Here is a 14813-nt window from a genome sequence, read left to right as displayed (position 1 = left end):
ACTTGGATAAAATGAAATAAAACCCCACGTCCCATCGCCTGCTGGTTTCTTCCTTCCCCGCGAGGCAGACGCCCGGACCCCGGCACCCGGCTGGGGTGGCCAGAGGATGGCACAGGTCAGGGGAAGGGCCCTGTGCTGGGGCACGTGGTGGGGCTGGGGCAGCCGTGGGCTCCCTCGAGGGGTGCCCGGACACGTCCTGGCCCCAGGGGACCAAGGTATTGCCCCCAGGGGAATTGCCCGGGGTCTGGGAGCAGAGGGGACCATGCCAGGGCTTGGAGGGGACACTCTGGGGGTCCCAAAGGCTGCGAGCCAGGCTTAAGAGGAGCATGTGGAGACCCGTGTTGGGCTCTTCTTGCCTTCCCCGGCTGTGACAGGAGCTCCTGCGGCTGGTATGTGCCTGTGGAGCCCAGGCCTGGGGCGGGAGGGCTGCCTGGGGGCCACGGAGGAGAGACCCTGGCTGGTCCCCCCATCGCCTGCGCCCTGGCAGCACAGCACAAGGGCCAGTGTGGAGAGCGCTGGGCTACCCCCCCACCCGGGTCCGTGTCCCCCGCAGCCTTGGCCACCCTGTGTCACCACAGGGTGCCAGGACGAGCGCTGAGGCACACGCTGGGGCCGTGCAGGCTCAGCACCCCGGGGAGGCAGGGGGTGGGGGCTCAGCACCCGGGTTCAGCTGGCAGCGGGGGCTCTGCCCATCGCGGCACCCCTGGGCCGTGCTGCGTCCCCAAGACAGGCGGGTGCTCCCCGGGACGTGCCGGGGAGCCGCAGACACAGAGCAGAGCCCGCGTGGGTTCCAGGTGGTTTATAGCACGTGCCCGAGCGGTTCGGGGCTCACAGCTCGTCCCGGCTGCCGGCCGTCCCGCGTGCGCTTGGCTCCTCGCTGCCCGTGCTGTTCTCGGGGGTCTCGGGCGCCTGGAGTAGGTGGCAGTGAGGCACAGACGGACACACGCCCCCTGCCTGTCCCCATCCCCGTCCTGCAGGGTCCATCCCCCTGCCTGGTGAGGGCTGGGAGCTGCCCTGGGGTGGGGGGGGTCTCTGGGTGGGGGGGGGGCCGCACTCACCACAGGCGGCTCCTCGGGCAGCGTCCCCCCATTTTCTAGGAACTTGGAGAAGGTCTCCAGGTCTCGGGCGCTCTTGTACTCAACCATCTGGAGCCGTGGGACGGAAGGGAGACGAGGGGTGACCCCGTCCCCTGGGTGCTGGCAGAGCCGGGGTGGCCCCACGCGTGCCCACACCTACCTTCCTGCCTGGCCCCGCGGGGAAGTAGTGCAGGGTGGGGAAGCCGAGGATGGTGATGTTCTCCAGCTCGTTGGCCGTGGCGTCCAGCTCGGCGATGATGATGTCCTCGTGGTCCTTGTAGCGCTCGCCCAGCTCCTCCCAGTCGGCTGCCATGGCCTGGCAGTGGGAGCACCACGGCGCATCTGCGGGACAGGCGCAGTGCCAGGGACCGGGGCTCTGCCGGGGTCAGCGTCCCCCAGGCGAGGGGTTGGGGTGGGTCTGGGGGCTGCCGCAGCAGGGGCTGAGCCCCACGCAGAGCTCGGGGAGGGTCACGGGAAGCCCCGGCACTTACAGAACTTGACAAAGACGTTCTTGGTCTCATCGAACGCCACCTGCTCGAAGGTCTTCCCCACCAGGACTTTAACGGGCCGCGTGTCCCAGCCCTCGGGGGGCTCCGCGCTCAGCAGGTGGGGCTGGGGGGGGGGGGGAACAGCTGGGATGGGCACGGCGTGGGGTGAGCGGTGCCAGGGCCCCGTGGGGCACAGGGGGGACGGAGGCCCCCAGCCTGCAGCCAGGGCTGCTCCCGTGCTGCCTTTCGGACCCCCCTCTCCCCTCTGCCACCATCCCAGCTCTGTGTGTCTCCACACCTACAGTCTCCTCCCGTAACACCCCCCCCGCCAAATCCTCAGGCCTGGCAGCACAAGCATCAGCGAGCAGGTGGCTGGTGGTCACCGCGCAACTGCCATCATTAGGCTTCAGTGTTAACAGCTCACCAAGGGACGCATCCTTGGTGCCCACTGGCATGGTGCCACATCCCTCACCTTCACCGTGCCGTCCAGCACCGCCCGGATGAAGGTGCGTATGGCCGTGTCTGAGAAGGCCTCCTGCTCCATCCGGTACTTGCGGTTGTTCGCCATCTTGACCAGGCGCAGGGTGGGGGCATCGGCAGGCGTCAGGCCGAAGAAGGGCAGGACTTGGGCACCGTACCCGGTCACGTCCACCACCACGAAGAGCACCTGGGTGGGAGACAGGCAGCACTGATGCCAGGGGTGCCCCGTGGCCACCCACCATGTCCCCGCCGTGGCACCTCCTCACCTCACCCCGGAAGGCGCCGGCGGCCGCCCTGAAGCCATCCCGCAGCGCCAGCTGCCCTGACGATGACTCGTTGAGGAAGAGCAGGATGTGGTGGGGGACCTTGGCACCGAAGATCTGGTTGGAGGTCTGGGGAGCAGGAGGAGGGTGAGGGCCGGGGGGCTGTGGCCCGTGTGGGGATGGCAACGGGGCTGCGGCCGGGCTGTACCTCGTTGGTGAACTCCATCACCAGCTCCAGGCTGTGGACGCGGAGCAGCCGCGTGAGCTCGGCCACATCCAGCCCCCGCTCTGGGTCCACAGGGAAATCTGTCCGTCCCTCGTCGAACTGCAGAGGCAGGGGCTGGTGAGGGCTGCGGGGTGACCAGAATGGCCCCGTCAACCCCCCCACCACCCCCTCACCTTCTTGAAGAGGCAGACGGTGTCGGCCGACAGCCCGTACGCCTGGAAGAGCTCGGGTGCCTTGGCTATGCCAAACGGCATGTCCACCACCTCACGGGCCACCTCATAAAACACCTGGGCCGCCTCGCTCTTCAGGTCCTGCGGGGCCACCCCGTGAGCGGCCATGGCCACAGCAGGTCCTGCGGGGCCACCCCATTGAGTGGCCATGGCCACAGCCCGGCCCCAGCCCACCTTGAAGAAGCCAACAACCACCAAGTCCCGGGAGCCGATGAAGGCGGTGGCGGTGCCGGGGTCCTGCAGTAGGGCGGCGCTGGGGCCGACCCGACGCCGCATCCAGCGCGCGATGCCTTCGGCGTCCATGGGGCCTGGCACGCGGAGCGGGGCCCCGCCGTCACCCCAGCCACCCCTCACCAGGCTGCCACCCCCGTGCCATCAGCCCCAGCTCCCCTCCTGCCATCGCCATGGTGTCACCTGCCCACCACCACCACCCTGCAGTCCCCCATCAGGACATTGAGCACCCCCCCCCCCATCACCCCCTGCCACCCATCCCTGCACTCCAGCCCGCCCCAGCACCCGTCACAGTGTCCCCCACGACGGGTGCCGTGGCCATCGTGCGGTGCCGTGGCCCTACCGGTGTAGGCGAGGGGGTGGGTGCGGTTCCCATCACGGAAGAGCTTGAGCGTTGGGTAGGAGGTGACGCCGAACTCGTTGGCCAGGGCCACCTGTGCCGTGGCGTCCACCTTGCCCAGCCGCGCCGGGCTGGACTCCTTCCTCAGCGCGGCGGCCGCCTGGGCGAAGGCAGGGGCCAGCCGCTGGCAGTGCCCGCACCACGGTGCATCTGCGGACGGGGGACAGCAGCAGTGGTGGGGACAGCTTTGGGGTATCCCTGCTCCCTAGAGTGGGCTTGGTGGGTGCCCAGGGCACCCAATGGCTGCGTGAGCCTGGTGGGCTCCAGGGCGCGCCCCTGCCTGTGCCCCTGTGCCTTGGCCCCTGTCCCACACCCCCGTGTCCCTGCCCCACGTCCCCTGCTGTGTCCCATGTCCCTGCTACATGTGTCCCCCCACCCCATGCCCCTGCCCGTGGCCCTGCCCCATGTCCCTGCCCCGTCACGTGCCATGCCCTGTGCCCTGCCCCTCCGAGACACCCCCTGCCTGTGCCCCTGCCCCATTCCTACCCCACCCTGTGCCCCCGTGTCCCTGCCCACACCCCTGACCCCTGACCCCTGCCCCTGCCTGTGCCCATCCCCACATACGCCCCTGCCCGCGTCGGGGGCCACTTACAGAACTCCACCAGCAGCAGCCGGTGCTCGCTCAGGGCACGGGCAAAGTTGTGCTCGTGGAGCACCAGGACGCCGTCCTCCTCCCCGAGCTCATCGGAGAGATCCTCTTCCTCCTCCTCCTCCTCCTCCTTCTCCTCCACCACCACCTCCCCATCCTTCTCCTCACCCCCCGTCGCTGGGCCCAGCCAGGCCAGCCACAGCACCAGCACCCAAACCAGCCGGCACCCACAGCCCCGCATGGTGCCGTCGCCAAAGCCGGCGCCCGGGGGGGGACGGGACCCAGATAAGGGCCGCGGGGCGGGTGGTGCCAGGCCCCTGGGGCTCGTGGCCCTCCACTACTGGCTGCCCAGCACCGCCGATAAGGCAGCGGGACCAGGTGGCTGTTTTCCAGAACAGGGACAAGGCAGGACGGGCAGGAGCGAAGGGGACACGGACACACCAGTAAGAGACCAGTCTGTAGGGTTTAATGGCGATGGAAGAGCACAGCCTGCGCCCGGGCGGGCAGCCAGGCACGGTGCCGCCACGGCAGGGTCACAGCCCCGGCCCCGGTGACGGGGACGCCGCAGGGACAAGGCGGGTGTTGGTACTTAAAAAAAAAAAAAAACAACCCAGCAATTAAAAATAACTTTGGTTGCAAAGACCACGGCCGTGGGCACCCGCTCGCTAAGGGACCCCCCCACCCTTCCCACGACCGGGGCGAGCGCAGCGGTGCCGGCGAGGTGTCCCCTGGGGTGGCGGGGCGGGGGGGTCAGTCCTCCCAGGCCTTCTTTATGCAGAGGCCCCACTCCCAGGAGAGATGCTCCGTCTTGTCATCGTCGGTGACGAGGGAGCGGACGCGGTAGGACCCCCGCGCCAGCCAGCCCCGCGGCGCCTCCTCCGCCGGCGTCACCACCTCGTACTCCTCGGCCCGCGGCGCGTAGCTGCCCGCCATGAAGACGTCGCGGTCCACTGGGCGAGGAGAGGGGGACGGGTGAGTGGGGATGGGGTGGCACAGCCCTGCCACCCCCCCGGCCCCCCGACCCCACTCACCGGGCCGGCCCCGGCGGTAGGTGAGGTGCAGGCACCGCAGCCCGCACACGATCTCCCTGTTCACCTGCGGGCACAGGGCAGGGGAGCCATGGGTGCTGCCCCATGCCTCGGTGCCCCACACCCTGGGGACCCCTGGCCTTGGGGAGGGGGGCACCCATCCTGCAAACCCTCCCCTCCAGGATCCAGAGTCCTGGGCAGGATTGGGCACCGAGCAGGATCGAGGGTGGCCAGGACCCCCCAGAGGGGCAGGGACCTCCAGGGACCCCAGGAAAAGGCAGGGACCCAATGTGGCTGGAACCTCCAAGAGCAGCAGGGACCCCGGGGTGGCATGGACCTCCAGAAGGAGTAAGGACCCCAGGGTGGCAGGGACCCTGGGATACCAGTGATGGTCGGGGCAGCAAGGATTCCCAGGGTGGCAGGGACCCCAGGGTGGGCACGGACCCCAGAGGAGCAGGGACCCTGAAGGTGACGGGTGGTGGACAGAGGCGTCAGGGCAGCAGGGACCCCATGGGTGGCAGGAGGGACCCCATGGGGCAGGGACACATGGAAAAAGCAGGGCCCCCATGGGCTGGAACCCCAGGGCGTGCGGGTAGCAGGGCTGTGCCCAGCCCACCACACACACGCCTCACCTTGAAGGACACCTTCACCCTGTAGTCCACCCCCTCCTTCAGCACGAAGGCCTGGCCCCGCAGCACCTCCAGGTCTCCTGGGCGACGAGATGGCCCATGAGCCTGGCACCTCTTCCTCCTCCTCCTCCTCCCATCGGTGCCCCCACCACTCACCTGTCAAGTCCATGGTGATGGGCCCCGGTGCCTGCTCGCACATCAGGGTGAGCCTCGTCACCTGCACGTTGGGCACGCTGGCATCTAGGGACATGCAGCGGGGCGCAGACCTTACCCACCCGCACCCAGCCCACCCACCTGCACCTCACCAGCCCAACCCACACCCCAGCAGCAGCTCGCACCACCCCCCCCCAGCCCACGTGCACCCCAGGGCAGCACCAGGCTGGGGTGGCCGCTGTGGGTGTCACGGGAGCGGGGGGCACCGACAGCCGGGCCACTGTGGGCTCCGCGGCTGCTCGCTCGGCTCCGTCATCCCGATGAATTCCCCGGTCCCTTGTAACTGTTCCTATGGAAACTGCGGCGGTGATCCCGTAACCAAGGCAACCGGGGTCCCTGGGCAGCCGGGACCGTGTGGGCAGGGGGATGCCGGGGTCTCCGTGCGCGGGTGGGGGGCACAGGCAGCACCCATGGGCGATGCCAGCTGGGACGCACCCTCCCTGCTGGGGATGCCCCACGGGTGCTGGGGATGCCTGAGCTGCCTGCACCCACTGAGGCTGCATCACCCGGCCTGGATGCCGGGGTGCCGGGGTGCTGGGATGCCGGGGTGCCCAGCCGCAGCGCGCAGCCCCCAGCCTCACCCACGGCGGCAGGGATGGCCCCCAGCAGCGCCTGCTTATACTTCCTCAGGCTCTCGTCCCCCGGGTCCAGCTCCTGGATCTCCTGCAGGCTCTTCTTTTCCGGCGTCTTGTACGCCAGGGCCACGTCGGCATCCTCCTCCTCCTCCAGCGACAGCGTCACCCCCTCCTTGTCAGCCATGATGTCTGCGGGGGACAGGCAGTGGCAGTCCCGCTGCCCTGGGGACACCCCGGGGGACACCCCCGCCCCGTGACACGCAGGCGCTGGTGGGCAGGGGGTGGCTGAGCTGGCACACGCCACGGACGCACGTGGGCAATCCCCCTTGGGGCAGCCGAGTCATCCCCCTGCTCGGGGCCGTGGGGACACTGCCAGGCTCCGTGTCCCCAGGGCCTGGTGGCACAGCTGAGACCCGAGGCGTTGCCACCAGCTGCATTTCCACATGGTCATGGAGCAAGACGAGCTGGTGCCTACCTGGTGTGCACAGTCCGGGGGTGTTTGCAGCCCACCACGGCCCACAGGCACCCTTTGTGCCCTGTCACCCGTAGAGGTCCTTGTCACCGCCCCACGGCCCTCTCCAACCCGACTGGGCAGCCACCAGCCTCATCTCCCACCCCAAACCCCAACTGCCAGCGGCTGCAGGGAAATAAAATCAGCTCTGGGGCAAACAGCAGTTCTGGTGGGTGCCAGGCTGTGGGGGGCACAAGGGCGGGCGATGTCCCCACGGCCCCTGACTCTGCCCTGCCCACTGCATCAGCCCCCCGCGCCCGTCACCCTTCTGACTGCAGGCACTGTGCTCCCCAAGCCCCTGAAACCCCGTCCCTGGGGACATGCAGGGGCACAGCCTGGGGCAGGGGCCACCACACTGAGTCCCCAGGCTGAGCCGGTCCCCAGGGTGGCAGCGGTGACCGGGGCGCAGAGCGATGGCCCTGCTGCACCTCTGGGCGCCCAGCGCAGGCAGAGGCCCTGCGCCCCGGCTGTCACAGCAGCATGTGGCACCCGGCCACGCTGGCTCCCAGCCCAGGGCCGCAGCCGCCCCGGGGCTCGCCCAGTCCCGCAGGGGTGCCAGGACAGGGCGGTGTGCCCTGGGTGCCACGGGCCAGGCGGGGGGCGGCGGGGGGTTCCCCCAACCCCTGCGGGATGCTCCGGTCCCCTGGGGCTGGGGTGATGCTCACCCCTGAACGCACCCGGTGCCCGGTGCGATGCTCACCCGTCGGGGAGCCGGGTGATGCTCCCCCGGGGCGATGCCCCCCCCCGCCGCCCCCGGGCGATGCCCCCCGGCCCGCGGCCGCTCACCTCGGTAGCACAGAGCCAGCCAGAGCAGCTCCAGCAGCTGCCCGCCGGCCTCGCACACATCCAGCCCCAGCATGGCCGGGCCCGGCGCCCCCGGGGCCGGGCGGGGCGGCCGCTGCCGGGGCCCGGGGCGCGGCTCTGCCGGGGTCGGCGGCTCCGCCGGGGCCAGCGGCCGCGCTGCTCCCGCCTCTGCCGCCGCGCTCGCCGGTGCCGGCTGCTCCGCTGCGCTCCCCGGTGCTCCCCGGTGCTCCCCGCTGCGCTGCCCGGCGCGGCCCGGCGGGGCGGCGGCGGCGGCGGCTCCCGCAGACGCGGCGGCTCCGCTGCCCGCCCGCCCCCGCCCCTCGGCGCCGGGCGGCTCCAGCCCCTCCGCTCATGGGCGGCGAGACTGCAGTGAGCTCATCCGCCCTGCGCGCCCGCGCAGCGCCCGCCCGCACCCTGCCCGCACCCTGCCCGCACCCTGCCCGCGCTGCCCGCGCTGCCCGCTCTGCCTGCGCCCTGCCCGCCTCCTGCCCGTGTCCTGCCCGCGTCCTGTTCGCACCCTGCCCGCACCCGGCAAGAGCACAGTCCGCACTGCCCGCACCTCGCCCACTCCTTGCCCACAGCCCCGCACCCTGCCAACACCTTGCCCGCACTGCTCGCACCCTGCCCGCCCCCCGCAAGCATCCTGCCCGCACCCTGCCCGCACTGCCCGCACTCCGCAAGCATCCTGCCCGCACCCTGCCCGCACTGCCCGCACCCCGCAAGCATCCTGCCCGCACCCTGCCCGCACTGCCCGCACTCCGCAAGCATCCTGCCTGCACCCTGCCCGCACTGCCCCCACTTCCCCGCGCACTGCTCACCCCCTGCCCGCACAGCCATCCCAACAGCCACAGTGTCCCCTCCCCGCACCCCGCAGCCCACCGGCTCAGCCAGGGCCCCCCCCCAGCCCCGGGAGCCCGGGGCCAGCCCTGCGCTCCCGGCAGAGCCGCGGCCCCGGGCGGTGCGGGGGGCCGGTCCCGGCGGGCCGGTCCGCGGGGTCTGTGGACAGGGCGGGGGGTACCGGGGCCGGGGCTCGGGGGTGCCGCGTACCGGGGTGCCCGTCGGGGCGCCCGGGGCGGGCGGAGGCAGCCCCGGGGGGGGGCACGGGGCGGGGCCGGGGCGGGGCAGGGGGGCGTGGGCGGGCGGGGCGGTGCGGGGCGCGCACCCGCGGTGACCATCGGCGGCCCCCGCGGCCGGTACCCCGGGCTCCAGATGCCGTGTCTGCGCAAGGTGAGCCGCCACCGGCACCGGCACCGGCCCCACGGGCAGCCGGCACCGCGCCGGGCACCGCAGGCGGCACGGGCGGCGGGCACCGTGGGGACCGAGCACCGGCACCGCGGGGACCGGGTACCGAGGGGATTGGGCGCTGGGACCGTGGGAACCGGGCACCGGCGCGGGCATGGGGGACCCGCGGGACAGCGATCACCGCCGGCGACACGGGTGTCAGGATGACCGGGGACAGGGGACCGGGTACCAGCACCACGTACCGCGGGACAGCGGGCACCATCCCGGCCCTGGCAGCCCCCCGGGGCACCGGGCACCGCCCCACGCGGGGACACCCACGGGCAGCACCCCGGGGCTACGTGCTCAGCCCCTGCCCCCGGCCCGGGGTGCTGCCACAGCCCCGGCAGAGCTCGCTCCCCAAAACCAGGGGTGCCCGGGGACTGGGTGCCCGCACCCCCAGCATCGCACGGTCACCCGGCTGCTGGGTGCCCCAGGTCTGGCTGTGGGTGCCGGGCTGTCCCCAGAATGGGCATAGGGTGCCCCACATCCAGCTGCGGGGTGCCAGGCTGTCCCCAGACCAGGAACAGGGTGCCCCAGGTCCGCCTTTGGGGTGCCAGGCACAGGGTGCCCTGTGTCGGGGTGGGGGGAGCCAGGCTGTGCCCAGGCCCGGTGCCCCCGGCCGGGGGGCTGAGCGTGGCGGGCGCTTGCCCAGCAGATGGAGCGGATGATCGTCAGCATGCAGGACCCCGACATGGGCATCAAGATGAGGAACCAGCGCTTGCTCATCACTGTCATCCCGCACGCCATGACAGGTGGGTCCCCATGGCGGGGCGGGGGAGGCGTGTGGGTGCTCCCCGGGTGGCCCCGGCGCTGCACCCAGCACCCAGCCCCGCGGTGCCCCGCGCCGCTCGCCTGCCCGCACCCGCGGGTGCTCAGCGCTGCAGCTGGGATCAATTATGCATCGGCTGAGCAGGGCGGGCGCTCGCCGGGGCGGGCAGCCCAGCAAGTCCTTGGCAGGGCCCCCGTCACCCTGCATGACCCCCTTGGCACCCACCGTGCTGTGCCGGGCTGCCCCAGCCTGGGAACCTCCCCATGCTCGGGCTGGGGGACCCCATCACACCCCACTGACGCTGCTGCGGTCCCCAGGGAATGACATCGTGGAGTGGCTCATCCAGAAGTACGGCATCTCCGAGGAGGGTGAGTGCCCCGGCGTGGGCAGCCACCACCGTGGGGGTGACCAGGGCTGCCGAGCCCCCCTGCAGCCCCCACTCCCACCCCTCCAGAGTCGCTGCACCTCGGCAACCTCATCGTGAAGCACGGCTACATCTACCCCCTCAAAGACCCCCACAGCCTGGTGCTGCGGGCGGACGAGTCGCCCTACCGCTTCCAGGTACGGCTGCCGCGGCCTCGGGGCCCCAGCTTGGCACCACGGCACCCCACGGCGTGTGCCTCAGCCACCCTCCCCGCCTCCACAGACCCCCTATTTCTGGACCAGCACCAAGTGGCCGGCCACAGAGCTGGACTATGGTAGGTGCCACCACGCCACCGGCACCGCTGTGGGCCGCAGCCCCTTCCCGGCTCCCCCTGAGGTGCCACCGCTCCTCTCGCAGCCATTTACCTGGCCAAGAAGAACATCCGCAAGCAGGGCGACCTGATCGAGCACGAGAAGGTGAGCGGTGCCCTCCTCACAGCTGGGATGAGCTGGGGGGGTCTCAGCTCACCCAGGAGTGGGGGGGTCACCTGTGGGGCAGCATCAGCTCTGCCTGTGCTGGAGCGGCGATGGGAGCCGGAGCCGGGCGAGGGGACGTGTGCCGTGCCCACGGGGTGACACCGCTGCGCCCCCTCCCCAGGACAACTACAACCTCCTGCACAAGCGGATCAACCACACGTGGGACTTCGTGGTGATGCAGGCGCGGGAGCAGCTCCGGTGAGTGCGGGCACCGCTGCACCCCAAGAGCACCCTTGGGTGCTGGCACGGGCGGGCAGGGTGCCAGTGCCTCCCCGCTGCCCTCACACGGGCAGGGCGGCCAAGCAGCGGCGGAAGGGCGACCGCATCGTCATCGACTGCCAGGAGCAGGCGTACTGGCTCGTCAACCGGCCCCCGGTGAGGACGGGCTGGGTGGGGGGCGAGGGGTGCTGGGCTGGAGGGTGCAGCCCTGGGCAGTGCCCCGGCACCGGGCATGGCCTCGGCCCGGGGAGCGGGGCTGGGGGGCACGGGGGGTCCCACCAGCCCCCCGCGACGCTCTCGTTGCAGCCGGGAGCCCCCAACGTGCTGGAGCAGGGCCCCGAGCGCAGGAACCGCCACACCACCCGCATCCAGCTGGTGAGTGGGGGACCGGGCCCCCCCGGGCCTGCCGGCGGGCACAGGGCGCAGCCACCCGGGTGCCGAGCTGCCCTCGTGGGTGCCCAGCCGTCCCCCACAGGCTGTGCCTGCATTTCAGAGGAGGGTCCCAGCTCTGCTAACATCTGTGTGTCCACCCTGTCCCCCTGCTCCAGTTGACCGGGGTGGGGGGGGGGTCCACGTTTGCCCCTCTGCCACCACCCCTCTGCCAGCACCCCACTCCCCGCGGGGTGGCCGCGCTGCTGGCAGTGCTGGCACCCTGGGGTGCCCGCAGCCGCCGCCGGCCCTTCCCCACGCTGTGACCCCGCTAACGCTGCCCCCCCGCCCCCTCCTCACTAACCACCCGCTTTCTCTCCTCTGCGCCGTGTGCTGTGTCCTCTGCCCACGTAAGTGTCACTAACCCAGGGCCGGTGCCACGCTGGGCGGGGGGAGGATGCCGGGGTTCATCCCACGCTGGGTGAGCCGGGAGGGGTGTGGGGATGAGGCTGGAGGACACGGGGATGGGCTGTGGGGTGCTGGGGAGGGGGGGGTCGCTGGATGCCTGGGTCCATGCCCAGGGTGGCGATGGCAGGGCACGATGTCCTGGCCCTCACCCAGCCCTGGGTGTCTCTTGCAGACCAAGAACATGGATTACTACAAGCGGGAGGTGAGCAGGGCGAGGGGCGGGAGCGGTTCCGGGGGGCACGGGCTGGGGGGCACCCCTGACACCTCCCCCGTGGCCCCCCAGATCGAGTACTGCAGGAAGGCCATGGCCAGGACCAGGGTGAAGTCCTCCATCTGCCTCGAGGGGTGAGCGGCCAGCGGCTGCCCCGGCCGCGGGCAGGGTCCCCGTTGGTGATGGGCACCCGTGTCCCCGCAGCCGGCTGCCAGCCCCGCAGCACCCGCACTGCCGCCACCCTCGGCGGGGAGCAGGGCCGAGGCTCCGTGGTCATCGCAGAGCCCAAGCACGTCCCTGCCATGTCCCTGTGGTGGCTGGGGACAGTGGCAGTGGTGGGACGATGGCCCTGGCCACCTCCAGCCACCGGTCCCGGCAGGTACATCAAGTTCAACGAGCAGTACGTGCCCCATGACCCCATCATGTCCGGCTGCCTGCCCAGCAACCCCTGGATCACGGACGACACCACGTACTGGGCCATGAACGCCCCCATGTAAGGGCCCCCGCGGGGGCTGCCCGCCCCGGTCCCCTCCCCAATACCCCAACCCGCAGGACGGGTGCGGGATCATGCAGGCAGCCATGGGCCGCCCGCTGCCAGCCCCGACACCGGCATCACCCACAGGGTGACAACCCCCACGAAGCTGCGCGTGGAGCGCTGGGGCTTCAACTTCAGCGAGCTCCTCACTGACCCCCTGGGCCGGTCACAGCTCCTCGACTTCCTCAAGAAGGAGTTCAGCGGTGAGCAGCCCCAGCTCCACAGCCCCTGACCCACCGCCCCATCCCAGCACCCCCAGACCCACCACCATGTCCCAGTACCACCTCATCCACTGCCCCATCCTGGCATCCCCAAACCCACCACCACATCCCAGCACTTCTTGACCAACCCATCCTGGCACCCCCTGACCCCCCGCCATGTCCCATCATCCCTGGACCCACTACCCCACGTTGCATCAGCTGGCTCCATCCCAGAGGGGTTTGGCCCCACAGTTGGCTGGGCCGTGGACCCAACCCTGATAGCCTGGGGGGCCATGTCCCCATCCCCAACATCGTGTCCCCATCCCCAGCTGAGAACCTGAGCTTCTGGGAGGCGTGTGAGGAGCTGCGCTACGGGGAGCAGTCCCGCATCCCCGAGATTGTAGACTCCATCTACCAGTGAGTGCCAGGGGGGCGAGGGTTTGGGGGGGGTCAGGGTTTGCGGGTCCAGGCCATCATGGTGCTATATCCCACTGATGAGCCGGGCACCCACCACCGGCTGCGGCTCCCCAGGCAGTTCCTGGCTCCCGGGGCCACGCGTTGGGTGAACATCGACAGCAAGACCATGGAGCGGACGCTGGAGGGCATCAAGACGCCCCACCGCTACGTGATGGACGACGCCCAGATGCACATCTACATGCTGATGAAGAAGGTGGGCGAGGGCAGGGCTGGGCAGGGCAGGGCTGGGCAGCAGCCTGACGCCTCTGCTCGCCCAGGACTCCTACCCGCGGTTCCTCAAGTCGGAGCTCTACAGGAACCTCCTGGCCGAAGCCGTCATCCCCCCGGAGACCAAGAAGCGGTGAGGGCAGGGGTGGGTGCCCCGGGGCGCTGGGGTGGTCCCCGCCGGCGCTGACCCTGCTCTGCCCACAGCGTCTTCCCCTTCATGCGCAAGCAGCGGCACTCCAGCCCCAGCCCGGCCCTGCTCCTGCCCGCGGGCGACGCCGAGGAGAGGAGCCGGGGCCCCGCGGCTGCCCCCGTCCCCGAGGAGGAGAGCTGAGGGCCCCGGCCCCCCGCCATGGCAGCCCCCTGGCCCAGCACCCTCCGGCCCGGCCACCCAGCACGCCCTGGCCGGCAGTAGCACTGAAGGAGAGAAGCCATACACCCCCCCCGCAGCCCCCCCGGCCAGGCTGGCCCCGCTGCAGCCCCCACTCATGTCCCCGCACCCAGCCGGTCTGGTGTGGGGTCACCCCCCCCCTGCACCCCTCCAGGCACACGACAATAAAGCCCCCGTGGGGAAACGCTGCAGCTGGCGCGGTTTGTGGGGAGGGGTGACCAGGGAGGTGGCCGCAGGGCTGGGGGTGCCCATGGTGGGGGCCACCCCTCCGGGCTGGATTGTGTCCTGTCCCCCCACCCCTCCCCTGCCTGCAGCACCCAGCGAGGGTGCAGACCCCAGGCTGGGGAGGGACCAGCCACCACCCACGGCTCTGCTCGCTCCGAGGGGCAAAAATAGACCCCGCTGGCAGCCCCAGCTGCCCTCCTGGCACAGCTGAGCTGGCACTTGGGGCACTCGGCCACGCTGCTGCCCCCGCTGCTCCCACGTACAGCCCCCAGGGAGGACAAAAAGGCCTTTTGAGGGGGGCCAGAGGTGCCACGGGTCAGCACACGCCGGCTGCAAGGGCCGCGCGGGCTGGCAGTGAGCAGGGAGCGGGGCTGGCAGCTGAGCCGCTCTCCCGGGCCATTAATCTGAGCAGAGGCCAGGATCTGTGGCAGGATTATTCCCTTCCCCAGAGCCGAGCCCCAGCTGCAGGGGATTAGCGCTCGTGGTTACATAAAGGAGAGGGGGGCTGGTGCCCGCCAGCGCTCAGCCTCGGACCCCAGCCCACCCACACGCACCCAGGGACCCCCACAGCAGAGCAGGCTGGGGATATCCCCAGCCCTTGGGCAACCACATGGTGCCAGCCCACACCCCGGCCAACAAACGGCGTGGGGACCGCGGCCTCCTGCCCTGCCGCAGAGCTCGGGACCCCGGCCCGGAGCAGGGGCTGCTTCTGAGCAGACAGGGATGCCGTGGGGCAGGGGAAGCTGGACGGAGCTTGGGACCTCGGCGCTGGCAGCCACCGGGCAGCAACAGATGGTCCCACGCTCTGGGAGACAGCGCCT

The 14813-nt window shown here is 71.2% G+C and overlaps 3 protein-coding genes across 4 annotated transcripts; 1 reads left to right on the top strand and 2 right to left on the bottom strand.

Annotated features, from left to right (window-relative positions):
* Nucleotides 1-828: 828 nt before the first annotated feature.
* PDIA2 (protein disulfide isomerase family A member 2) lies at nt 829-4224 on the bottom strand. The gene is made up of 11 exons (XM_068420261.1): nt 3987-4224; nt 3338-3544; nt 2938-3071; nt 2707-2844; nt 2516-2632; nt 2311-2436; nt 2037-2231; nt 1568-1688; nt 1237-1418; nt 1059-1145; nt 829-909 (listed from the first exon to the last, which is right to left on the bottom strand). The coding sequence occupies exons 1-11, from the start codon at nt 4222-4224 to the stop codon at nt 829-831; spliced, it is 1626 nt and encodes a 541-aa protein (XP_068276362.1).
* Nucleotides 4225-4427: 203 nt separating this feature from the next.
* On the bottom strand, nt 4428-7837 carry ARHGDIG (Rho GDP dissociation inhibitor gamma). The gene is made up of 6 exons (XM_068420198.1): nt 7726-7837; nt 6435-6617; nt 5797-5880; nt 5644-5720; nt 5015-5078; nt 4428-4933 (listed from the first exon to the last, which is right to left on the bottom strand). The coding sequence occupies exons 1-6, from the start codon at nt 7796-7798 to the stop codon at nt 4734-4736; spliced, it is 681 nt and encodes a 226-aa protein (XP_068276299.1). The 5' UTR covers nt 7799-7837; the 3' UTR covers nt 4428-4733.
* A 1070-nt stretch (nt 7838-8907) lies between these two features.
* Nucleotides 8908-13951, top strand: RGS11 (regulator of G protein signaling 11). 2 transcript variants are annotated; one of them, XM_068420205.1, is made up of 17 exons: nt 8908-8970; nt 9680-9776; nt 10111-10161; nt 10248-10354; nt 10440-10491; nt 10575-10633; nt 10815-10891; nt 10987-11068; nt 11219-11287; nt 11922-11951; nt 12033-12094; nt 12340-12453; nt 12583-12698; nt 13025-13112; nt 13227-13365; nt 13430-13512; nt 13584-13951. In XM_068420205.1, the coding sequence occupies exons 1-17, from the start codon at nt 8953-8955 to the stop codon at nt 13708-13710; spliced, it is 1371 nt and encodes a 456-aa protein (XP_068276306.1). In that variant the 5' UTR covers nt 8908-8952; the 3' UTR covers nt 13711-13951. The 2 variants fall into 2 exon arrangements, with proteins under 2 accessions (XP_068276306.1, XP_068276307.1); XM_068420206.1 differs by lacking the exon at nt 8908-8970 and adding an exon at nt 9030-9087.
* The last annotated feature ends 862 nt before the right edge of the window (nt 13952-14813 follow it).

This window comes from Nyctibius grandis, chromosome 30 (genome assembly GCF_013368605.1).
Source record: "Nyctibius grandis isolate bNycGra1 chromosome 30, bNycGra1.pri, whole genome shotgun sequence".
Lineage (NCBI taxonomy): Eukaryota > Metazoa > Chordata > Aves > Nyctibiiformes > Nyctibiidae > Nyctibius > Nyctibius grandis.
This window is presented reverse-complemented; position numbering and strand designations above follow the sequence as displayed.

What these genes read in the sequence shown, in the direction of transcription:
- PDIA2 (XM_068420261.1), bottom strand. Translation starts at nt 4,224, where the DNA reads ATGCGGGGCTGTGGGTGCCGGCTGGTTTGGGTGCTGGTGCTGTGGCTG. An exon ending in TGATGGAGTTCACCAACGAG is followed by an intron (nt 2,437 to 2,515) that starts GTACAGCCCGGC and finishes CCTGCTCCCCAG; the next exon opens with ACCTCCAACCAGATCTTCGG. An exon ending in CCGGCGCCTTCCGGGGTGAG is followed by an intron (nt 2,232 to 2,310) that starts GTGAGGAGGTGC and finishes TCTCCCACCCAG; the next exon opens with GTGCTCTTCGTGGTGGTGGA.
- ARHGDIG (XM_068420198.1), bottom strand. Translation starts at nt 7,798, where the DNA reads ATGCTGGGGCTGGATGTGTGCGAGGCCGGCGGGCAGCTGCTGGAGCTG. An exon ending in GGCCATCCCTGCCGCCGTGG is followed by an intron (nt 5,881 to 6,434) that starts GTGAGGCTGGGG and finishes GCATGTCCCTAG; the next exon opens with ATGCCAGCGTGCCCAACGTG. An exon ending in CTACCGCCGGGGCCGGCCCG is followed by an intron (nt 4,934 to 5,014) that starts GTGAGTGGGGTC and finishes CTCCTCGCCCAG; the next exon opens with TGGACCGCGACGTCTTCATG.
- RGS11 (XM_068420205.1), top strand. An exon ending in GGCTCGTCAACCGGCCCCCG is followed by an intron (nt 11,069 to 11,218) that starts GTGAGGACGGGC and finishes CTCTCGTTGCAG; the next exon opens with CCGGGAGCCCCCAACGTGCT. An exon ending in ACACCACCCGCATCCAGCTG is followed by an intron (nt 11,288 to 11,921) that starts GTGAGTGGGGGA and finishes TGTCTCTTGCAG; the next exon opens with ACCAAGAACATGGATTACTA.